Below are 25,301 nucleotides of genomic sequence, written 5' to 3'. Positions count from 1 at the left end.
TGGCAAGGATTTTGAGGTCAAGAATAACATTTTCTCATACCTTCGCAAAAGAAATTACAGTTTTTTGCAGCAAAGAATGGAAAAGACTATGGAAGATGCGGTCAGGTTCATAGCCGTTCTTGGGATTTCATTCCACGTTTCACAGGATTTAAAACACCTGAAGATTGATTAGTAAATATATGAAATGGGTTGGTCTTTTACTAGAATGTGTGGTGTGATATTTTATTATCACAAATAATTACATTCATCTCTTTGTATATGTTCACATTTATAGCTTAAACTTGTCGCTGGGGAGAAACAGGATACCACTTCTTAATACATTACAGTCTGTTCAGTCGCTTGGCTTGCTTGCGCATACTATCCTAGATTTGTCTTTGTTCTTTTTTCTGTTTATGGTAAATGAGGTTACTTTTATAAAATATGTTTACCCCATTAAATCCTTTATGTTGTAAAATAAAGTTGGACTGATTGAAGCAGTCTTGACACTAAAGAAAGCTCTCTTGTCCTTTCCCCTGGGCCTCAGTTTCAAAGAGCTTATAGTTGAGATTAATTTAATAGATTGCTGGGATTCTTCATTACCACCCTCCAGCTCTCTTGTCTTCTTAATTTTACACTCTTTTATTAGTTTTCATTTTATGTAATTCAGTTAATAATCAGTTTAAATGATGACCTATAGAAATCGGCTACATTAGCCTACAGGGAAAGTACTTTTGTTTTTCATGTCATTGCTTAACGTTTGTAAAGAAACGTAAACATTAAGCATTTAAAATGCTTTGACATGAGGCGCCTGGCTGGCTCAGCCGGTAGAGCATGCCACTCTCAATCTCGGGTTCATGAGTTCGAGCCCCACGTTGGGGGTAGAGATTACTTAAAATAAAACAAAATGGTTTGACACTCTTCATAGGTGAAACGAGTGTCTTTCATTTTACTTTATGCAAACTAGCATAAAAATACTTGTAGGTTTCTAAAAATCTGGAAGTGGAAAAAGATGTTTTTTTCCAGTACGTTTTCAGAATGGAAGGGCAAACGTATTAATGATACCTGATATGTTTTCCCAAATGTGTCTTTTTAGGTTGAATTTAATTACTTGATAATCTTTTATACTGTTTTGGCCATTTTTATAGCCATTTGACCACTAATCCTTGTAGTAATTTAATAAGCCCAGATGACATGGTCAAGTTTTATTTTAGTAGTAGTTTGTAATTTTAAAATCTTCTACTATAGATTTTGTTTTTTTCTGGGTTTGAGGAAGGGTTTCTACAATGGCAGTCAACACATGAAAGTTAGAAGTTGTTCATATGGTAACATTTCCCAGTATCCCCTAAACGTGGCATTTTGGTGTTTCTCAGCTCATAAATGGGTCCTAATGTGACTTAACCTCTTGTTGGTGTCATTGGTGACTTTTTCTCTTATTGGTTAGAATAATCAGCGAATGATTTCAGGTTACTGGAGTTATCTGTTGGCATTAGAAGAAGAACCCGAAGTCGGCGAGCTGGGGTGACAGCATCTGAGTGTGTTCTCTGATGCCGAGAGGAATGGCATACAGGTGTTTTAGGCTTTGGTCAGATTTTCCCTTGATTAATATACAAAGTGCATAGAAGTTATGTATGGTTGCTCCAGGTGACGTCGTGTGTTTGGCTGAGTTTGGATTTCTTGTTAGGTCTTGGAGAGTGCCATGTTAGTTTGGTGCTAAGAGTTACACTCAGAGTCTGATCTCAGCTGCGCTCTGTCGAGCGGCGTGACAAGGTGAAGTCACACAACGTTCGCGAAGCCGATTTCTTGAACTGCGAGGGGAGAGTGCAAATTATCTAGAAGGGTGACCTGTAGTACCTGAATGGCATTTTTTTGTGATTGTCTAACACAGTGATTATGTCTTTTCTATCCCCGTATTGAGTTTCAAGTGGAGATTTCTTGAAGTGATATTTTTAATAATTTATGGATGATGTTTGAGCAGAAAGCCTAGTATTGTGCCACGTGACATTTTCAGGGTTCTAGGAAAAGATGACATTGGTAGCTTTTCGTATTTTATCCAGATGTCCTGAATTTTAGCATTAGGTGAAGTTTTCTAGCGGGGTTGAGCTGCAGGACATGCAGTAGCCTGAACTCGCACTACAAACGTCTGAAGTAGTCTTCATTCTGTACTTCAATGCCTTCTTGCTCGTTTCTGCTGGGTTTTGTGTTGACTCCGTCAGCATTATCTGTTTCATAAATAACGTAGCCCTATTTCATTAATTCTGTATGTTTTGTGTTTGTTAAAAGTGTTCGACATACGGTTACCCGCCCTCCCTTGTTGGTGCATGCTTGGATTTTGTATAAGCTGAAATATTTTTCTCTTCAAGCTATATTTCCTCCCTCTTTTCGTGTATATTTGTATAATTGTAGGTATCTGTCTCCGTTAAAACCCTTTTCTTGAGAGACTTAAACTGTAATCTTATGAGCTAAGAGGAGTTAGGGGAGAAGGGAAATTTATGAGGAGGTCATTCAAATTACATGATGAAGTAAGGCAAAGGAAAATGAGGACTATTCCCCCGAGCACATCCGCTCCGAGTAGGAAAACTGCAGGTGTAACTGGGAAGGAGTAGGCCTAAAATGACCATAGAGAAGTACTGATTATGGCTGCAAACGGATGTAAAGGCCCCTGTCTTTTGAATGTTGAGAATTGAACAGACGGTAGTCGGAACTCACTCAGACTTTTCCTCCAGTGATGACAATTTTCTTTTTCAAGATGATGATTATTCTCCACCTACCAAGAGACCAAAGAGCAGCGAGCCCCCCCAGCCACCGGCCACGGAGCCCGCCAATGCTGGGAAGCGGAAAGTGAGGGAGTTCAACTTCGGTAGGTTCTCGCTCAGATGCAGGCCCCTTTGCTTTCTTTCCTTTCACACATTTCCTTTTTCTCCTAAAACTTAGAGCCATTCGTGTGTGTGTGTGTGTGTGTGTATGTTTGGGGGCAGGAGAGGGGGAGATACTTTAAAATACATTACTGCCTTAGATTCTAATGTGAGGAAAACCAAGACAGTTTGAAGCAAGCTCACAGACACTGTTGAAGCATAGTGTGGGTTGACCAAAGCGTGAGACAGTGCATCCTCTAATGTTAAGTACAGGTAATAGACTTTGAATCAGTGTTTTGATGACTCAGTAATTAGGTCATTTTTCTTCGCTTTAAAACCTTCCTTATTTAAGATCTATTTTACATTTTGATTTTTCTTGTATTGTGTAACTGCCAGCAGCTAATCTAACCAAGCCCCAGGAGATGATCTGTCTTTTTGAAGGGGCTAAATAAAATATCATTGGAGCAAATTATATTTGCGATCCATATTTTGAATAGTTAGAACATTTAACTTCTACACTTTAAAAATAGCTTTTTAGTATTTTCATTTGTCATAATCATAAATGTTGGATATAAATTGGTTTTATATAGATAGTAGTAAGTTTACATGTATTTTATAGTCCTTAGCCCTCTATTTTAAGGTGCAACTGTATGTAAATACTTATTTCCACACAACTTAGGCATGCTTTAGAAGGTTTCCTGAATGATCTTGGACACCTCCTCTTTTTTGCTTCCATTTTGTACTGCTTAATTGGACTGGTCTTTTCTGACCTTCTTAGAAATTATCAGGCTAAAAAGAAGTAGGTACTCAGTGTTTTGAAAATAAACTGTATTTATTTTTCTTAAAATTTTTTATTTATTTAAGTAATCTCTATATCCCATGTGGGGCTTGAACTCACAACCCCAAGATCAAAAGAGTTGGGTGTTCTTCTGACTGAGCCACCAGGTGCCCCTCGAAAATAAACTTTAAAAACATCTCTAGTAATCTCTCATTGGCCCAATTCTAAGAAGCACAAAAAAGGGAAAGTTCTTAAGAAAGCAGTAAAGGTACATAGAGGGAGTTGGATTATTAAAAATTAGGATGGGTGCACCTGGCTGACTCGGTAAGTAGAATGTGTGACTTTTGATCTTGGTGAGGTCGTGAGTTCAAGTCTCATGTTGGGCATAGAGATTACTTAATGTAAACAAAGTTAGTATATATTATGTAGAAAATATGTCATTAAATGTTGGGTCATTGTAATACGATAGTGCCCCCAAAAAGGGATTTATTGTTTAGATGTAACTTGAACTCTCAATTTTTCAGAGAAATGGAATGCTCGAATTACTGATCTACGGAAACAAGTGGAAGAGTTGTTTGAAAGAAAATATGGTAAGTCTAAAATCAGAAATTCTTGTAATCATTTGTTGATAAGCCTTTTAACAGTGGGGTTACTTTTCATCCAATGTAGGAAAGTTCACTTCTTGCAGTGAAGTACTGGTCCCTCAGAAGGTCATGGAGAGTGTTCAAATACTAGAAACCTCGTCTCCTAGATTACTGTGACACTTCAGGAAAGTTTTCTTTCTGTGATTACCAATTAGCATTTCTTTTAACCCTTCAACATGTTCCTTTGGGAGATGAAATTGAAGATGAGCTTTTCCAGTAATTAGTCTTTCTTCATCTGCTGTGTTAAGTCCAGTATTCATCTTGTGTCCTTATTTTCTTGACAATTGGTATGTAATTGGTTAAGTTAGGTCTTAAATTCTCTTGCCCTTTTCTTTTATTATTCTGTCCTACATCTGCCTTCAGGGTAGTGATCAAAGACACAAGTACCACGTTACCACCGGTTGGTATATATTAAATGCTCAGCTAAAAATAGCAACCTTCATTGAATGATGTTTTTATTTGGAGTATTCTTAACTTTGCAATGGCCTGACAATCTGGAAAATGGGCTGATTATACCGGATTTTCGCTTGAAAATCCTATTGTTAGTGTGCTGTCCCGCATCACTGAGTTTCTCTGGGTGAAGTTCTGAAATGATAGACTGCACTGGCATTATTTACTTTACTAAACTTGAAGTGATGGCTCCTGTACCATTTTTCATGGATGACAGCCGACCCATCTGACGATTCGGAATGAGAGTAAATTCAGTAACGAATTCAGTAACTTTTCCTTAAGGCTGTCCTAGTAGCCCTCTCTCTCTCCAGTGCCCATAGCGTTTTCCCTGTGGTCTTAATTGGTCCACTTCAAAGCAGAAACTCCCAGGACTTCTTCTATATTCAGCACTGTCCTGTGCTGGTAAGGTTACAGGCCCTGGGGACACAACGCCCGGCCCTTTCTCTTCATCCACTCTGAGGATCTGTTAGGAAGATTTGGTAAGATAGACAGCATAGTGTCTGTCGTAGGTGGCACATAAGTACATTGTTTAAGTGCTTTTTGTTTATACTTTTGTTATTATATACTTCTGTAGTACTGTTTATAGAGTAAAAATAATTTACTGTTAGGACAGTTTTATAAATCTCAGTGCTTCTCATAAAGGGAAACAAAGATTATGTTTTTGCTTTTGTCATGATGGTGATTTATTTCATTATTTTGCATATAAGAAAATAATATTTTCCTACTATTGTGAGATCATAAGAACAATATTCACATTTTTCAAATGGAAACCATTTTAATGGTGATAGCCTTAGGGGAAGATGTTTTCTTTGTTATGTGAATAGGATTTTCAGATGCAGTATGTCCACAAAGGATGTTGACTGTAACTCAGCGCTAGTGTGTACTGTGGTCCACTGGCAACTTCAGTGCACGTATTAATGTTTAACAAACAGACATACATAAAATACTAGTAAGGAAGGGCGGCTGTTCTGATGAAGGGGGATTCTTCTGGGAGAAGGAGGGAGCACGGGGTGGTCACAGAGTCCTTTCTGCTTTGGGGCTTTTGGGGCCTTTTTGGCCAGGTCAGTAGCTCACCTGCTATTCTTGCGGCACACCCACTAGAAAGCTTTTTCCATAGTGGTGCTGTGCTCATTAAGTGAAGTAGAGGTCTTTGGAAGAAAAGGGATAGATGTCTGTCTGCTCTGCGTCCTAGAACTTTTGTCGTCAATTGACTCAGTATCAGAAGGTTTCACTGTGGAATTTTTGATAGTATCTGTAAATGTGCCTCTGTTGTGGGGGAGCTTAAACAATGCTTTTTAAAACCTTTATATTATGAAAATTTCCAAACAAAAGTAAATGATACAGAGACCCTTTAAGTATCCATTACCCAGATTCAACAACCTTTATTTTAACATTACAGTATTTTCCCTCTTGTCCTCTCTCTCCTGTCCCATCTCTTTTTGATGCAGGCATATTCTATTTTATTTATTATTATTTTTTAAAGATTTTATTTATGTGACAGACAGCCAGCGAGAGAGGGAACACAGCAGGGGAGTGGGAGAGGAAGAAGCAGGCTCCCAGCGGAGGAGCCCTATGTGGGACTCGATCCCAGAACGCCGGGATCACGCCCTGAGCCGAAGGCAGATGCTTAACGACTGCGCCACCCAGGCGCCCCAAGATGCAGGCATATTTTAAAACTGCAGAGTCCTAGACATCCTGTCATTTCAGCTCTAAGAAGTGCACATTTCAAAATGGGGAGTTGAGGGGCGCCTGGCTGGCTCAGTCAGCAGAGCAGGCGACTCTTGATCTCTCTGGGTTGTGAGTTCAAGCCCAACATTGGGCATAAAGCTTACTTTGCAAACAAACAGTGCAAAATTGGGAGTTGGGTGAGGGGAAAGAACCGTCTTAATCTCAGTTCCATTATCATACCTGAAAACATGACATGTAATACCCAGTGGTGTTCAGATGTACCCTGTTGTTCAGAGAATCTGACCCTTTCTAGTTTGACAAACTCACTAAGGTCTTCTCGTTATATTTGAATCTTGAGACTCCCCATGCTTTTGACCTTTTGCAGCTGCTGCATTATTTTACCTCTGGGCAGATAAACTGTAGCAGAATCTTTACAATTCAGAAAAATCTTCTGCTTCTGTTATTTTATTTAAAAAAAATCCTTTTTACACTAATGTTTATCATTGAAAAATGCTACTTGTCTTCCTGTAAATACTGTATGTATTAGCTGATATGAACTGGTATGTTTCTCTGGATCGTACGTTCTTCAGATTTCAGTAGAACGTCTAGCTGCATCTGCATTACCCCAAAATAATACATTATTTGATTGCAGATTTAGTTAGAGTACTGGCATCGTTGGTGTTCTTTTTCTTTTAGTTCCTTTGTATTACTTTTCTTGTGATTCAGTTACAGGAAACAGAAGCAAAGATAAAGATAGAAAAGTTACAGAGCAGTGTGTATTCAGTTACTTTTGTATAAACTGTGTGGTTAATCCCTGTCAATTAATGATTTTTCCTTTCTCTTTTTATCCTTAAAGCTCAAGCTATAAAAGCCAAAGGTCCTGTGACGATCCCATACCCTCTTTTCCAGTCACACGTTGAAGATCTTTATGTAGAAGGACTTCCGGAAGGAATTCCTTTTAGAAGGCCATCTACTTACGGAATTCCTCGCCTTGAGAGGATATTACTGGCAAAGGAAAGGATTCGTTTTGTGATTAAGAAGTAAGACGCTCTTTGGACTCTTGTCTTTGTTCTTGTTTAGTGCATTGTTTTATAGTGTTGTCAAGTGTCCATTAACCTCTAGGGCTGTATTCTAATTAAATTTGAGTTATATATTTATTTTATCTACCACATTTTAATGTGTCTCTGTGGACAGGATTTTCTTGGTCATGCCCAGACTTGGCTTTTGGAACACGAATATTTGCCCATATGTGATTGATGTATAGCTGCCCTTCTCTTGCTCCAGTTTTCTGCTGAGTCGGCTAAAGAAAGGAATAGAGTATCAATGGATCAGTATAATATTTAAAAAAGCAATGTCGTACCAGTCAGTATCTATAAACAGTGTCTTGTTGTTAGGTCTGAAAATTTTTTTAAAGATTTATTTATTTATTTTAGAGAGAGCACGGCTCTCAAGCAGACTCTGGCGCTGGGTGTGGAGCCGGACATGGGGCTCGATCTCACAACCCTGAGATCACGACCAGAGCCAAAACCAAGAGTGGGGCCCTTAACCACCTGAGCCACCCAGGCGCCCCAAATAGAGACTTTCTGACATGGAAAGGGTAGGGTAGCAGTTAGGATCTGCAGCAGGAAGGGACAAAAATCCTTGTCAGTCGGCGTCATGTAGTAAAATGCTTGCATCACAAAGAGGTCAGAGGTAGGATGATTAAAACTGGTACGTGGGGCTCTGCTTTTATTCTTCGGATTCTTCCCTCCTTGTGCTGCTAGTTTCCTTAGACCAGTAGTGTGCTCGATGCAGTAATTCAGGCCCACAGCCAGGCAGGGTGTAGAGGAGAGACAGCAGCTACCTATGTTTGTTTCTCTTGGAAGGTGGCCTTAACTCTTCTCTGGTTAGAATTCTGTCAAGTGCTTATTCCTCAACCAGGTACAAGCATGAGAAAGATAAACCATTATGGGTTTAGACCAAGCAGTACTCGGGCCCCAAGGAGGGGCGATGGGTTTGCTTCTGCTGAAAGATACAGCTTTCATTTTCGTTTTAAGTCCTCCTATTGGGAATGAGTCTTTTTGAACTGTGTGCATATTATAACTGATTTTTAAACTTTTTTCTGACATCTCTTGAACTATAAACAGTAAAGTAAATGAAAGGAATGGAATAGGGACTCCTGGGTGGCAGAGTTGGTTAAGTTTCTGACTCTTGGTTTTGCTCTGATCGTGATCTCAGGGTCCTGAGATCAAGTCCCGCCTTGGGCTCTGCACAGAGTCTGCTTATGCTTCTCTTTCCCTCCCTCCCTCTGCCCCCTGCCACTGCACTTGCTTGCTTGCTCTCAAATAAAATAAACCTGAAAAAAAAATCAGTAGTGGAATAATAATATTATCATTTGCAGAAGTATTCAACTTCATTACTTCGGGAACACTCTGGTACTGCTGAAAAAATGGGAATTTAACAACCACTTGGATCAAAGATTACAACCAAGCATGCTTGCATCTGTATTGGTATTCAGTAAGGGAATGATAGCTTTTAAGATTTAACTAAGCATGAAAAAGACCCAAGAGGTACCTCAAGATAATAAGTGAGCTGTCCTCCACAGAGAGGAACTTGTTGCAAATAAATTTTTAGTTTCGAGATCTAGTGGCTCAGGAAATTGAATTGTCAACCAAATAGGCTTGTTCTAAAGCCCTAGCCAAGAACCATCAATAAGCATCCCCCTTCCCCCTACACATTGATTCATTAGTAAGTTTAAGAAAACTTTTGCACTGTCATTTTATTAAATTGTGCTTTTAATATTAGAGGTTTTAAATTCATTTTTTTTTTTTTAAAGATTTTATTTATTTATGTGACAGAGAGACAGCCAGTGAGAGAGGGAACACAGCAGGGGAGTGGGAGAGGAAGAAGCAGGCTCCCAGCCGAGGAGCCCGATGTGGGACTCGATCCCGGAATGCCGGGATCACGCCCTGAGCCGAAGGCAGACGCTTTAACGACTGCGCTACCCAGGCACCCCTTAAATTCATTTTTAAATAACAAAATATTTAAAATATAGAATTTATTTTATAGATTTGTTATATAGAATTTTTATATATATTGGGGTACCTGGGTGGCGCAGTTGTTAGGTGTCTGCCTTCGGCTCAGGGCGTGATCCTGACGTTCCGGGATCGAGCCCCACATCAGGCTCCTCCGCTGGGAGCCTGCTTCTTCCTCTCCCACTCCCCCTGCTTTTGTTCCCTCTCTCACTGGCTGTCACTCTCTCTGTCAAATAAATAAGTAAAATCTTTAAAAAAAAAAAAAAAAAGAAAGGAATGATGGGCTATATAAGTTAGACTGTGAAAATTCTTTGATCTAGAAATCATGTTTTCTGGGCAGTTTTGTTATTACAAAATAAACATGTAATCTGTCTTACAGATGTGTTAATATTGAAATATATTTAGGATTTGTATAACCAATTTAGAGATGTGTTTAAGTGAGGTGGTTTTGAGTATAATGTAAAATTAAAGGTTCTCATTAAAAAGTTTTGTGGTTCTCTTCTTTTGGTGTTCCACTTTTATAAGATATCTTTGGATTGCAAAGTGAACGTTTTCCGTGAAGGACACATGCTCCAAGACGCACCTTATGAAACAATTTGCAGTTACCATTTGGTTTTATTACTCTCTGAAATCTCCAGAAACGAGGATTTAATTGTGCTCAAGAGTTCTGAGTGTCTCCTCTTTTTCAAACTGCCTTCATGACCGAGTATCAAATAAGTACTAGTAGTTCCTGCTTTCGCTAAGTGTTAACCTGGTAAATACGTAGTACTTTTTCTCACCTTGCAGACATGAACTTCTGAATTCAACACGTGAAGACTTACAGCTTGATAAACCAGCTTCAGGAGGTAGGTCTCCTGTCTTGTTTCTAACTGTGTGTCATAGTGGGGTCCCTGGCTGGCTCAGTTGGTAGAGCACACAACTCTTGATCTCGGGGTTGTGAGTTCAAGCCCCTCGTTGGCCATAGAGGTTACTTTTTTAAAAATGTGTCAAATCAGAACATCATATACAAGAAATACAGAATATTGAAATACTATTCTCTGCTCTCTAGAAGAATAAACTCCTGTTCTTCCTGATAATCCATTATAAATAAGTGCAGACATCACACTGCTGGGTGGACTGAGAGCTAAGGCCGCTCTACTTCTGAGACAGCAAGTCTGTTAGCCAGGCCTGCATTAGTCACCTGAGTCATCCCCTGTCATTGTCCACAGGACATAAAGGGGCTTCCTTCTCAGAGCACAGAGCCCTGGGTATCATCACTTGTTTGTGAGACGTGTTTTGGGGGAAATACATTTGTGACTTGCTCTCTTACTGCCTTTGGCTCTGGAGGGCTGCGGGTGGGGTTAGATAATACAAGTCCTATCACTTCGAGTTCGTGCGATGGAAGGCTTGCCAGCATTATCCTATCCCTAAATGTACCGTCCTGGAGCTCACCTCCAGGCTGCTGTTCGGTGCACTGAACTCTGCTGTTTCCGAGCTATGATCATGACCCTTGAGAGTACCTGTGACATTACTCCTCAGTTATTAATTTCCATTTTGTCATTGTTTCATTTGTTTTTGTTCTTTTTATTCGGTGTCAGCACTGTTTTTAAGAAACACATTCTGAAATCTTAGAAATAATCTTACAACAGGGGCGCCTGGCGACTCCTGATCTGTCAGAGTCGTGAGTTTGAGCCCCACATTGGTGTAGAGCTTACTTAAATAAACTTAAAAAAAAAAAAAATCATAATACTTAACCTAGTTTAGTACTGCCACCAATTTGAGCAAATTTGTGTGTTTGTTATTCTTACAGTGAAGGAGGAGTGGTATGCCAGAATCACTAAATTGCGAAAGATGGTAGATCAGCTTTTCTGCAAAAAATTTGGTAAGTCTGATTTCTTCCACAACCAAAGTATATTGCAGAATAAGTTTTCCACATTTTGCTTTGAGAAAGTAAATACAGTGAAATGATTCACCTCCAGTTTTCTTTTATCCCCTTTTTAAAAAAAATTCGATTAATCAACATATAATGAATTTTTAGTTTCAGAGGAAGAGTTCAGTGATTCATCAGTCTTACATAACACCCAGTGCTCATTACATCACATGCCCTGTTTAATGTCCATCCCTCACCCCCTCCATACCAGCAACCCTCTATTTGTTTCCTGTGATTAAGGGTCTCTTATAGTTTGTCTCCCTCTCTGATTCCGTCTAATTTAATTTTTTCCTCCCCTCCCTTACGATCCTATTTTGTTTCTTAAATTCCATATATGAGTGAGACCATACGATAATTGTCTTTCACTGATTGATTTATTTCGCTCAGCATGAGACCCTTTAGTTCATAAATGGCAAGATCTCAATTTTTTTGATGGCTGAGTAATATTCCATACACACACACACACACACACACACACACCCCACCCCCCTACCCACATCTTCTTTATCCATTCATCTGTCGATAGGTGTCTGGGCTCTTTCCACAGTTTGGCTATTGTGGACGTTGCTGCTGTCAACATTGGGGTGCAGGTACCCCTTCGGTTCACTACATTTGTATCTTTGGGGGAAAGCCCCAGTAGTGAAATTACTGGTTCATAGGGCAGCTCTATTTTCAGCGTCTTGGGGACCCTCCGTACTCTTTTCCAGAGTTGGCTGCACCAGCTTGCATTCCCACCAGCAGTGTAGGAGAGTTCCCCTCTCTCCACATCCTCACCAACATCTGTCATTACCTGACTTGTTCATTTCAGCTGTTCTGACCGGTGTGTCACCTCCAGTTTTCTTTCATTGGTGAATATACATATGTCAATCCTGCAGAGTTTTAGACCCATACCAGAGGAGAGAGAACCACATAGCAGAGGCACGAGCTCTTTTCCTGAGTGACTCTGACCCAGTGTCGCTGGACAACGCTGGGCATCTCGCAGTTGTGGAGTCCTTTGTCTCCTTCCCTGCTGTGTGCTCTCGGCAGCCAGTCCCTCCCATCTCACGTCATGAACATAGTAGATTCTCTATTTCCTGATGGCTTTTGCATTTAAGTTTCTAGTGCTGGAAACTCCCATTTGACATCAGAACTTTTATTTTTCCCCCGCCTGTTTGGTACCTCTGCAGACTTCACATGTCCTCATTAGGATCTTTGTCACCTCTGCAACATGTTACTTTCCCCAACCATCCGGGGCACCACCCTCTCTTCCATTGTCCCAGCTAAAGACCTGGGAGTCACCCAGGATTTCTTGATTCTCACAAGGCTTCCTGCTGGCCGGACTTTAGCCCACCCCAAATCCCTACCCTTTCCTTCTCTGCTGCTGTCTTCTCACTGTTGTCAGAGCCGGTTTTAATCACAAAGCAGCTAGGTTTTAATCTCATTAAAAACATATAATGGTGGCATGTCCCTTTTCTGTTTTCTATTCCATGGCCTCCCTTTGTTCTTGGAATAATGCCACAGTCCCTGGTCATAGCCACCCTGCCTTCTAATATCACATCATGGACTGTCCCACTGGCTCACTTCGTACCGGTTGTTATGACCATCTACTTGTCCTTGAATTTTCGAAGGTCATGCCCTCCTAGGGAGTGTTGTCCTGCTGGGACCTCAGATGTCTTTGTGCCTCTCCTTTTCATTCACATCTCAATTTAAATGTGGCCGCATCGGCCTGATCTTCACTGGGGTACTTGCCTACGGCACACCACTAAACACATCCTATCTCATCCCATTTTCGTTCCTCGAAGCACTAATGGTGCTCTTCTGCTTCCCACTACAGCACCGTAGATAACGGCTGCCAAGCTCTTGCGTGTCTTGTCTACTGCTAGAACTGCGCTTGGTGCTGGAGCGGGTACTGACCAAATACTTTCTGAATAGACCAGTGTCATGGACGTGTATGCTAACGTCGCCAGAAATCATTGAGCTTTTCAGTCAGGTAGTGTACATTGGACCTCGTTAAATTATGTCACCGAGAAGACCAGAGGATGTCCAGGAGCACCCCACCTGTCCTGCACGGGGAAGGCTGCAGCAGAGGGCAGTGTGGCTGGCTGGCACGGAGAGTCCCAGGACCACAGTGGTTCTCACTATTCTGCGAGAGAAACCATTTGAGTTTTACCATAAAAAGCCGTCTCCTGGGTGATGATTCTTATTTGCCCTGCAGTTTCCAAGCAGGGTGCATGGCCCTGGGTGTTAAAGACCTAATAAACCAGCTCTTAGGTACATCTCAGGTGGCAGCTGCCAACTTAGGTCACTGATTATATGTTGTTTGTAGAATCCATATACTTACTGTTTACCTGTACTCTTGACCTGGGAATTGAAGACACTGGGGAGAAGTCCGAATTTTAAGTTTTTTCTCCTTAGCCCTGTCCTTGACTAGGCAATGTGAATGCAGGACCTTAGTGACAAGTTCTCTCCTTTTAGTACGTCTGGTCGGAAGTCAGCTACTGAGCAATAAACTAAAGCATCTTCCCCACTTTAAAGATCATTGTATTTCCAAGGCATTTAGTAAAATGAATCATAGTGTTGTTAGACGACCACCATAGTGTTGTTAGAGTCCAGGAGTATCTGCATGAACAGGTTTAAACTTTGCCCTCACGTGTGCTTCTGGAAGTTGAGCTTGGGAAAACAGTCGGCCAAACCTATTAGCAGCGCTGATGCTTGCCAAGCAAGCTGACTTTGGCCTCGTGGCAAGAAGAGGCTGTTGACAAGCCCATGTACTCATTCACACGAAAAGGGGCCAGTGGAAAATACTCTGGCCTGGTGTCAGAGCTAAGAAAATAGGTAGGAGCTTACGTGTTGCTACATTATAAACAGAAAAGTCTGGTTCTTTGTTTTTGCTCATGGCCTTAGGTGAGTCTAGGACTGGAGGTAGTGTAGAGAGGATTGCTGCTTTCTCTAAAGTTCCTGAAAGGGAAAGAGGAGAGCTTACATTTTCTGTAAGTGTCAAACATCCTATGTCTAGAAGATTCCACTGCTTCAGCAGAATAGTCAGTTTTAGGCCTTCGGCACCCACGGACCCCTGGGTGCCAGGTGCTGAGAGCGCAGCAGAGCAGAAGGCAGACCCAGTACACAGACGCACAGCAGAGCAGCAAGTGAATACGTAGGATACAAGCGGTGTTACGTGGTCTGGGGCCAAGAGGGGAACAGGGAGCCAGACGGATTGTTGTTTTCTCTAAAGGAAGCCTCACTGGTGACCAGCTAATGCAGTTAGCCTTCCCCTTTTCCCATAACTTCTGCTCTTCCTGTCTCCACTGCAGCAGCTGATTCTTTTTTATTTCATAGGAATTTCATTAGAATTATGACTGTATCCTTTTTTGCTATATTTCCCTGAGTGATTATTATTCTATTACATATCTTACTGTATTGTAGATTTCTGCCAGGTGTGGTGTGAAAGGCTCTACCATATTTCTTGAGGGGAGTGTCTCTTTGAACAGTCATGATCTTTATTACACTCTGTGTGGTTTTCAAATACACATTCTTTACTTACACCAAAGAGATCCAGGGACACCTCGGTGGCTCAGTTGGTTAAGCATCTGCCTTTGGCTCAGGTCATGATCCCAGAGTCCTGATATTGAGTCCTGCATCGGGCTCCGTGCTCAGAGGGGAACCTGCTTCTCCCTCTCCCTGTCGCTCCCCCTGCTTGTGCCCTCTTTCTCTCTCTCTTTCTGACAAATAAATAAATAAAATATTTAAAAAGAGAGGGACAGAGATCCTGTACTTGGGCCCTTCAGATTTAGTGCTAATGAAATAAGAAAGAAGATAAATGGAAGGCCTCGAATCTTTCTTATTAGAGCTCTGTTCGAGTATGGTTTGAGAGCGAAGATGAGAAATTTCATTTTTACAGTTTGAAATTGTAATTCTCCACCTGTTCAAAACTAGAAAAGCAGTGCAATGCGTTCCCATGGACCTATGTTTCAGAACCAGTTATTGTTATGATTTTTCTGTGCTGTTCATCTTTTCCTCTTTCTTCCCTCGGTGGGAACGTTGTAACGCACATCACAGGCACTGCACCATTTATGTGGTGTTCACTGTGCCTCTGTGAATAGTGTGCTTTCATTTTCCTACACGAGCACCGTGTCGTCGGCACTCCTGACACAATTAGCCGTTCCTTTGTACCCACTCTTGGCTAGCCCGTCTATGAGTTTCCTCATTCATTTGAAAAGTACTTTCAGAGGTTTTGCTTTGAATCTGGGTCTAAACAACACTTGTGCATTAGCTTTGGTCAACGCGTCTTTTAATCTAAACCAGTCTCTGCTTGCTGTTTTTATTTCCCATTCCATGCATTCTTTGCAGAAGTTATTTCCTCTTAAAATGCCACACTCGTGTAAGGAACATTCATCTCATGGTTGCAACGTAAGTAAAAAATAGAGCCTGCATTAACTTTGTGTGCCGGAGCCAGTAACGGGGTTTTCACACTCAGAGAACACAAAGCAGCAAAAGCCAGCCTCCAGATGGTTTGAAAAAGTAGTATCTAAGTTACAGTCTTCATTCTGTATGGTGGTTCTCTTATCCTCTTCTTTCTTCCCGAAGATACTGAAAATTCTCTTATAGGACCTTAGAGCTATTAAGATGGTCTTCAAATCCAGAAACTTCCCTCCACCAGAAGTTACCTCTTGATCACGGGCCATTCATACTTGCCTTTGCTGTGCTGAGTCTGTTTCCATAGTTAGTGTGTATGTATCCAGAGTTTACTTTGCTTTTCAAAAAGTTGACGACCACCTTGCTTTGGATTGTACTAAACTGATTTCAGCAGAAGCTTAATCTTCGGAATTGCCTTTCCTTTGTAAAGCTGAAGCCTTGGGGAGCACGGAGGCCAAGGCTGTACCTTACCAGAAATTTGAGGCGCATCCTAATGACCTCTACGTTGAAGGACTACCTGAAAACATTCCTTTTAGAAGTCCCTCATGGTATGGCATCCCAAGGCTGGAGAAGATCATCCAAGTGGGCAATCGAATTAAATTTGTTATTAAAAGGTAAGATTATAATCTCTAGAAACACTCGTAATGCTGTTCTTAAAAGATTAATTTCATGCACGTGCGTCTTTTGTTCCCCTCTCAGTTGGACTTACTCTACCTATTTAAAATTAAGTTGTATTACAGTTAGGTTCATTTATTGAGCAAATGTTTATTTAGAATCAGGTACCAGATGGACAAAACTGGGTCCGAAAGGAACCCTGTCTTGGGAGGCTTATTATAGAGATAAATGCAATAAGGTGTTACAGGGTGCTTTGGGGGAGAAGGTGAGGGTGGCAGGTAGATGGGTCAGCTGTGCATAGAGCAGTGGAAAGGGGCTTCAAATACAGGAAATAGTAAAAGTAGAGGAGGGTGGAGCGCCTGGGTGGCTCAGTCATTAAGCGTCTGCCTTTGGCCCAGGGCGTGATCCCAGGCTCCACTGGGAGCCTGCTTTTCCTCTCGCACTCCCCCTGCTTGTGTTCCCTCTCTCGCTGGCTGTCTCTCTGTCAAATAAATAAATAAAATCTTACAAAAAAAAAAAAAAGTAGAGGAGGGAAGTGTCACATAACTGCACCATTCAGTGTGGAAGGAAGGAGTGATGATGTCCTGTGGGTGTGGGAAGCCAGGCAGACGTGGGCATGTGGAAGAAGGCCTTCTTCGGTCCTCTGTACTATCATGGAGTAATTAAAAGGTTTAAGGCCAGTTCCTCTTAAAAGAATTTGGAGGGATGCCTGGCTGGCTCAGTGGTATGGCGTGTAACTCTTGATTTCGGGTTTGCGAGTTCAAGCCCCATGTTGGGTGTAGAGCTTACTTTAAATAATCATCATCATCATAATAATAATTCGGAGTTGCATTTTAAAAGGATTCTTCTGGCTGGAGTTTGAAGGATAGCAGAATGGGTGATTTGGGGGCAGGGGGAGCGTGCGGAGGCCTGGCTTTCGTACAGAAGGGTGCAGTAGGGGTGGAGTGTGTAGCTCTGGCTTAGTCATTGGGGCTTGTGCATTTGTATGGTCACTGGGTCTCACGGTATAAGGGACAACACGGCTAGATATTTCTGGTTGTATTGTGGTGGAGCTCATCTGAGGTTTTAGAAACAGTTGAACTGATTTGGGTGAAATGGCGACTGTTTCGCACAGTTGAGCTTCAGATGCCTTTGAGGACATACAGGTCCGAACCTGAATCTGTGAAAATCGCTATTTTCAAAATAATCGAGTCCTCCAACTGACTTTCCCCCCCCTGGAAATGGAGTGGGAATGAACCATAGTGGACATCACTGACAGTGCACAGCGGTGTGGGGACGGCCTCTGAGGCATTTGTGTGTGCTGTTACTCACCTCACCCATGTTTTTACAGACCAGAACTTCTGACCCACAGTACTGCTGAAGTCACTCAGCCAAGAACGAATACACCAGGTAAGATAGTCGTGAATTCCTTTGTAAGAGCTCAGATCAGTGTTTTTCAGGTTTTTGACAATCTTTTAAAGTGATGGAGCTCATCTTTTCTCCCTTTCCCCCCAAAATCATATGTGGACACTCAATACAGTCACTCCTTCATTTATCAGTACACACCCAGCTAGTTTTGGGAAAGCTCAGGCTTTGAATTTAGATCAGTGGTTTCAGTAGAAATAGAATGTGTGTCACAAATGCAAGCCACGTGTTATTTTTAATATTCTGGTAGCCAGATCTGTTTCAGCCTGTATCAAACACATGATGAGGTAAAACTCTGGTGCATGTGCTACACTTGGAATACATCTCACGTCAACGAAGCCCGTTTCATGTGTCCAGTTGCCACGTGTGGCTGATGTGGCAGACCATGCAGATTGAGACCATAATCTTTATTCCCATGGCCCCTGTTCTTTTAATGACAAACATTGCAGTTCCAGCAGCTGCACTGACCTCATAGCCCAGTAGAACTGGGAGGTCTCAGTCTGAGTTGTGTGAATGAATGGTTTTATTTTCTTCATCTGAACTATAAGTCTGCCTTTATTTCTTTGTTATCTTTTTGTTTACCATGTGTAGTGTCAGAAAAAGTGACCACAGCCTGCATATCTTCTACAGCATTACAGACTTCTGTTGCCAAGAGCTAGGGGGCGTTTCTGAATTCACGCAGTTAATTGTTCTTACAAATACTGCGGCAAAATGGTATACAAGATGTCTGTTCTAAATACTGATCCTTAGCACTGAGGGTACCTGTGGGCAGCCATCAAAGGTCAGCCAGGATGCTGGAGAGATTGTAAAATCATTTGTTTTTAGTGGCATGCAAAGTGGTTGAGAAATACCATGCAAGGGAGACAGAATTCTCCTGTGCCAGGAATCCTGCTGGGGAGACTGTATGATCAGTGAGCATCAGAAACCACACAGCGACCTCCTCAGCGTGCTTTTGATTTAGGCAAAGAAACAGAGTATTGGTGAAGAATGGAAGATTGGGGATGACCTAGACTTTGCTGAGGGAAGTAATGGAAAGAGAAATATTCCCGAAGGTAGAACTGGGTTAACCTGGATTAGTGTGACTGTGATGAAAGTCTCTGTTCGAGTCTTCATTTCTCAAGAGAGACGGCAAATTCAAGTTTGTGATTAATGTGATCTCTGCTTAATCATTCTGATAGTGACTGCAAACGTGAGAATGGTAGATTGAGGGATCCCATTGTCAGCCGTACTTGATCTGTTGTCCGCTAGCATAGATACCTGAAAAGCCTGTCATCGAACATAGTCTCAGTGCTCTGAATCATTAACGATACTTGGCCTTCCACCATTCCTAGGAGACCTTGGCAAGAATTAAAGTTGTCATTCTTCATTCCCGCAAAAACGTTTATCTGGTCTGCCAATAAACCAGACATTCGTTTTTCGCTGGGCCAATTCAAGTCAGACTGCAGTGTGACAAAAGGTCTACTTAATTCTTGGCATGACATGAGATTCAATAAAAGTTGTATGCTTAAACACAGGGGGGGCACTTTGCCGTCAGTTTTGTAACATACACGTATGTCACATGTGAGAAAGTTCTAGAGTTAACCGGACGATTGAGCTTTGAAGGGGCAGAACAGGGAGGGTGACTTGATTCCTAGGAGGAGGAGCACAGAGATCTTCACGGCAGAGGAGGCGTAGGGTAAGGCAGAAACTGGACAAGTGAACAGAAGCTCTTGATCTTGGAGAAGGGGAGTCTCAATGTTTCTACAGTTAAAAATTTTGGTTTGTACCAGACTTCCTTCCTCTGGCTGAACAGTTGAGCCACACCATATGAAACCCTTTAGAAGTTAACTTTTCTTTTAAAGGAAGAGTTTTAAAGTACTCCTGTAGTAAAAAATAGTGTGTTACGAGACTTTTAGCAGTATTTCCACAGCTTTCCCATCATTTCCCACCACCTCTGTCCGCAGACACAGATGACTTCTACCCTGCATGCGATCCTTGTGCTCTACTCCACCCTCTTTCTCTTGCTCGCTCACTCTCTCCTCTCCTCTCTTTTGTTTGGCCCGTCCCGTCATCCTCCATTGCTTCTCTCCATCCACAGCTCCACCGAACAAGCCCTGAGTGTCTGTTAAGTCAGTGACATCCTACAGGTCTTCTGCAGTGGCTCCTTTTCCCTTTATTTACAAGGGGATGGTTGTCCTGTGAATAAGGGGAAGAAGGTAAGCCAGAATATAGATGTGAGTGGTGTCAAGTCACATCTCCATAATCTCTTTAACGTGTTATCTCTCCCATGTATTTCTGTGATTAGTGAAGTCGGCTTTCTGTGGACCTCTAGCCGCACGTCGGTTCCATAAGACAAGGCATGCCTGTACAGAAAGCAGACACAGTCGAAGCTGTTCTGTGAAGCTGGCATGGGATGCCCAGGCCCTTACACACCGTGCCTGCCTTCCCTGACAGGAGCCTGTGGTGCTCCCCAAGGAGGAGCTCATTTAGAGCATTCTTATGAACAAGTTCTTTATTTACAGTGCGGACTGAAATTTGAATTGTCTTCCTCAAGTTCTGATGTTTGACAGGTGCGGGGAATCCTCCTTCTCCTTAAGACCCAGGGGTTTTGTTTCCTAACAAGATCAGGTTCGGAGCATCACTGGAATGTACCCCCGAAGCTGAGGCAGTGTTGTGCGTCAGCCAGCTGCCGGCTCTGACGCTTCTAAAGCAGCATCACCGCGAGGAACGACCTCCAACCTAATTTTGTGTCAGCACCAAGAAGGAACATTGTTAATTAACATTTATTTTTGTTTTCTAGTCAAAGAAGACTGGAATGTCAGAATTACCAAGCTACGAAAGCAAGTGGAAGAGATTTTTAATTTGAAATTTGGTAAGTAAAACCCAGTGATTATGTCTTAGTTTAGAAACCTAAATGAAAGGCAGTGTTCTGAATGAATTACAGCACTTCAGGGCCTACGGAAGGAAGGTCCCAGAAACTGGGTTTTCGTTTATTTCTGCTACTAAATTCGCTGCTTTACCTGAGCAAGTTCCTTTATTTCTCTCGGATTTGGTTTCTGGTATGTGCAAACGGGAGAGGAAGGGAGGAGTTGGGGGAAGGCTCAGTCCCACTGTCTGCACTTCGAATCTGGCTAACACCGCACGTACAGCAAATAGGTTTCATCGTTTGTTTCAACGTAGATTTGTTGACAGCGGTTTCCTGGAGCGCTGTCTTGAGGAGGATTCTGAGGAGATTCAGCAAGAGTGTTTCAGTTGATTGGGTGTGTCTGTCATGGAGAAGGAAGTAAGGAGTGGGAGTGATAGCAGTATCCCCGGGGCCTTCCCATCCATCATTATCAAAAGGTGTTCACGTTTTGTTTCGGATCCAGAATCTTCCATCTCTGCCTCTGATCTAACTTTGATGAGTTCCACTTAGGTGCACCATATGCAGTTTGTATCTGTCAACAGCAGACTTACCTCTTCGGTGTGCCATGGCCCATAGTTCATTTCTGCCCGGAGCACAAAGACCATTTTGACTAATAATGAAACTATCCTTTCGATTTGTTGAAGTGTTGAAATGTTCTTTTTCCAAGTAATTATTTTTTAGGCCCATTCTTCAGGTTTGCACAATATAGTACACAAAATGCTTCCAATAATTGAGTGGAGACTCCCCTTTAAAAAAAAAATACTGAGTGGCGATTGCTAGATGATAGGGAATCTTTGCATAACACATTTGAGAATGCCCGGATGTTAGCTCAACTTACTGTGGTGATAATTTTGCAGTTTGTATAAATACCAAATCATTATGCCGTACACCTGAAACTAGTGTAATGTTATATGTCAGCTATACCTCAGTAAAATGAAACATTTTTAAAAAGCATACAGACAAAAATAAAAGAATGTCTGTAACATTTTACCTTCCATACGTTATGTTCTCTTAACTTGCAGCTCAAGCTCTTGGACTCACAGAGGCAGTAAAAGTTCCGTACCCTGTGTTTGAATCAAACCCCGAGTTCCTTTATGTAGAAGGCTTGCCAGAAGGAATTCCCTTCCGAAGCCCAACCTGGTTCGGAATCCCCCGACTTGAAAGGATTGTCCGTGGGAGTAATAAAATCAAGTTTGTTGTTAAAAAGTAAGTTCGATTTGCCATACAGTCATTTCTGGAATCAAGACAGTAAAGTTCTATTTCCATGTGAAGTTTTTCCTAGCTGCGGGCGACGGCTAAGGCTTTGGAGTCGCGGTGGGAAAGCGCAGCTCTGAGCTGCAGCTCTGGCAGAGCCCTTGCCTTGGCTCGTCCTTGAACCCGTATAGATTTTCTGTTTCCGTACAAGGAGAAGGGTGACCCCTGCCTCGCAGGGGCGGTGTTCCACTTGGTCACAGACGCTCTGCTGCCCCCGAGCACTCCTCAGTACTTGAGTGGGGGGTGAAGACATGGATCCGCATCTGCGCCAGTGTTCCTGAGGCAGCTCGTGGGCAGCTGAGTGTCCGTGCCTGTGTTTCTTCCTTACACGCCTGCAGGCTGTCTGTACTTGCAGGGAGCTAAGCTGGTGTCCGTTAATCTTCATTTCATGGAAGAAGTCATTTACTCTTCACAAAATCATGTAGCAGTTCATGGTGGGAGGGACAAGTGAGGGATGTTTTTGTCCATGATGACAGAGTGCATTGTCGCATTACAGGATGATGGCCTTTATAAAGATCACTGGTCGTGATAATGTTTACTAGCTGTGAAGACCCGTAGTGTGCTGGCTATTGTAATGTTTCCTGGTTTTCTCTCTAGACCTGAACTAGTTGTTTCCTACCTGCCTCCTGGAATGGCTAGTAAAATAAACACTAAAGGTAAGAGATGATATATACTCTGTTAACACTTCCGTGCAGTCAGACGTTCTTTATCGACATTACCTGAATCACACGGAATCATGTGCTAGGGTCTTTGGGGGGCTTTCGGTTTGTTTCTTTGCTTTTTAAGGTATTCTGTGTGATGGACCCTCCTCCCCCTTTAAAAACATTTCATTGAAAATTTCGTGCTTGCAATCCTCCGTTCGTGTTTCCATAGCTTTGTCGAGACTCGGGTGGAGGATTATATTACCAGTTTAATTCTTCAGGTTTTCTTGAAAAGATCCAAACTGTATGACTTTTAATACTCCGCTTTCATAAAGCGTCCCCTTCTGGGTGTTTCCCCCTCAATAGACAAAGGTGCTCATGTGCTTATTTTATAGCCTTGCAGTCGCCAAAAAGACCACGGAGCCCTGGGAGTAATTCAAAAGTTCCTGAAATTGAGGTCACTGTGGAAGGTAAGGCCACTCTGGGGCAGGTTTCCGATGAGTCTCCAGTTCAGTGATTAATTACATCCATCAGTTCTTCAGTTTACTGTTCGTTTTTATGCAAGTGAATTTCTAACAAAACTGGGCTTAATGCATGAAGACCTACCTGTGATAAAGCTAACTTGCTGAATCTTTCTGATTGCAATGTTCACAATGGTCTACATGGTGTTCCGAGAGCACATCGTAATCTGCTTTGCAAGAAGATCCCTAAAATGCTTTTATTTCCTGCTAACAAAGTAAGGGTACGGAGAGGAACACATGGGATTCTTTTCTCTCCTTTTCTTTTTCTTCTTCTTCTTCTTCTTCTTTTTTTTTTTTCGAGGTGGGGGCACGGAGGGAGAAAGAGAATCCCAGGCTCCATGCCCAGTGTGGAGCCCAGTGCCAGGCTCAGTCTGAAATTGAGTCAGGCATTTAATGGACTGAGCCACCCAGGTACCCCTCCTATTCTTTCCAGTAAAGAGTTGAGGGGTAATTTAAGCAGCAGTACCTTGGGTTACACTAGTTCCTGCTACATCCTCAGCTTAACACCTTCTCTATTCCCATGGGACTGTGGGAGTCTCATCTTTTCAGGTTCATGGTATTAAAGTACTTCACACAATATAGGTAGGTCTCAGCCTGTTGTTGGTATGGCTATCACCTTCTGTCTCTTCGCTTAACGCAAAGACAAAGAATAACTTCATTAGGATAATTCTTTGTTGTCACATAACCTCAAGTGTTGTGTTAATGGTTTGTAGTACTGACACTAAATGGAACCTTAGCTCCCTTTTAGTTATCTTGGGGGCAGCTGGCTGGCTCAGTCAGTAGAGCATGCAGCTCTGTGTGTGTGTGTGTGTGTGTGTGTGTGTGTGTGTGTGTGTGTGTGGTGTTGGTGTTGTTGTTGTTTTAAATGTAGGCTCCACATCCGGTGTGGGGCTTGAACTCAAAATCCTGAGATCAAGACCTGAGCTGAGATCAAGATGTGGATGCTTAATCAACTGAGCCACCCTAACGCCCCCCTTTTGGGGGGTGCAAGGGAGAGAGAGAATCTTAAGCAGGCTCCATGCCCAGTGCAGATCCTGATGTGGAACCCGATCTCACAACTCTGAGAGCAGGCTGACTCGTGATCTCGGTCATGAGTTCAAGCCCCATGTTGGGTGTGGAGCCTACTTAAATAAATATAAGTAAACTCTTGGTTATCAATTAGATGCTAGGAAAATAGAGAAACGAAGAGTTAACGTAACACATTAATGTGATTAGGTCTATATTAGTATGGTTACCAGGTAGAAATTAGGATTGTATTCTGTTGTAAACAACTGTGATTTTACAAGGGGAGATGCCTGTTTTTCTTACATAAAAGAAATTCTGAAGGTAGGTTACCCTTTAGTAGCTCAGAAGTTATGAGACTGACTTCTGGGTTTCCTCTTGTCCTTTCTTTCATGGATACAAGAAGACCGATTGAGTTCCGGGTTCAGGCATACACACAAGGCAAGACATGGAGGAGATGGAGTATCCCACCTGCCTGGACCCATTGTCCGCAAAAGCAAGAAGCCATTCTAGAATTCCCTAGCAGATTGATTCTTAGGTCTCTTGGTTGGGAGGGGAGAATTTAAAACAAAGTAATGCACAGGCTCTGGTACTAACGTGTTTGGATTTTTAAGTCTGGGCTCCATCGTTTAGGCAAATTACTTAAAAGCTCTGCTTCAGTTAGTGCATCGGTAAAGCAGTAATAAGAATGATACTTAACTCCTGTGCTGTTTCATAAACTGAGGTGTAATTCACGTATAAAATTCACCATTTTATTTTTTTAAATTCACTGTTTAAAATACACAATTCGGTAGTTTTTAGTATATTCATAAGGTTGTGCAACCTTCAGGCCAGTCGAACTCCAGAACCTTTTCATCACCCAGAAAAAAAAACCCCATACCTGTAGTAGTTGCTCCCTGTCTCCCCGTCCCTGCAGCCCCTGGGAACCGCTCATCTACTTTTTTGTCTCCAGATAAGCCTATTTTTGACATTTCACATAAGTGGAATGACACAGTGAGTGACCCTTTGTGACTGGCTTCTTTCATTTGGCGGAATGTTTTCCAGGTTCATCTGTGTTGTAGCTTGTCCCAGTACTGCAGTCCTTCCCCTCCGTCCACCTTCAAGATTTGTGGTTAAATGTACATAACAAAGATCGGCCCTTCTAACGGTCTGCAGTTTTTAACTGTACAGTTCTGTGCATGAAGTGCGTTCACATTGTTGTGGGACTGTCACCACCATCGATCTCCTGAATTTTGTCCTCTGCCCCTGTCAGCAGTGAATCCCTTCATTTAAGTAACTGCTACGCCATTCTCCA

At 42.2% G+C, this 25,301-nt stretch overlaps 1 protein-coding gene across 6 annotated transcripts in view; it reads left to right on the top strand.

The window, feature by feature from the left end:
• The window catches only part of GTF2I (general transcription factor IIi), a 98,287-nt gene that overhangs the window by 59,096 nt on the left and 13,890 nt on the right, over nucleotides 1-25,301 (top strand). For all 6 annotated transcript variants that reach the window (XM_026515952.4, XM_026515953.4, XM_026515955.4 and 3 more), the window contains 11 exons: nucleotides 2,726-2,836; nucleotides 4,134-4,199; nucleotides 7,228-7,411; nucleotides 10,172-10,230; nucleotides 11,175-11,246; nucleotides 16,117-16,300; nucleotides 17,632-17,690; nucleotides 20,485-20,556; nucleotides 21,612-21,795; nucleotides 22,441-22,499; nucleotides 22,880-22,954. In XM_026515952.4, the coding sequence (XP_026371737.1) occupies nucleotides 2,726-2,836; nucleotides 4,134-4,199; nucleotides 7,228-7,411; nucleotides 10,172-10,230; nucleotides 11,175-11,246; nucleotides 16,117-16,300; nucleotides 17,632-17,690; nucleotides 20,485-20,556; nucleotides 21,612-21,795; nucleotides 22,441-22,499; nucleotides 22,880-22,954 (1,125 nt within the window). The remainder of the gene's footprint in view (nucleotides 1-2,725; nucleotides 2,837-4,133; nucleotides 4,200-7,227; nucleotides 7,412-10,171; nucleotides 10,231-11,174; nucleotides 11,247-16,116; nucleotides 16,301-17,631; nucleotides 17,691-20,484; nucleotides 20,557-21,611; nucleotides 21,796-22,440; nucleotides 22,500-22,879; nucleotides 22,955-25,301) is intronic.

The sequence above is a fragment of the Ursus arctos genome, unplaced genomic scaffold (assembly GCF_023065955.2).
Source record: "Ursus arctos isolate Adak ecotype North America unplaced genomic scaffold, UrsArc2.0 scaffold_2, whole genome shotgun sequence".
Lineage (NCBI taxonomy): Eukaryota > Metazoa > Chordata > Mammalia > Carnivora > Ursidae > Ursus > Ursus arctos.
This window is presented reverse-complemented; position numbering and strand designations above follow the sequence as displayed.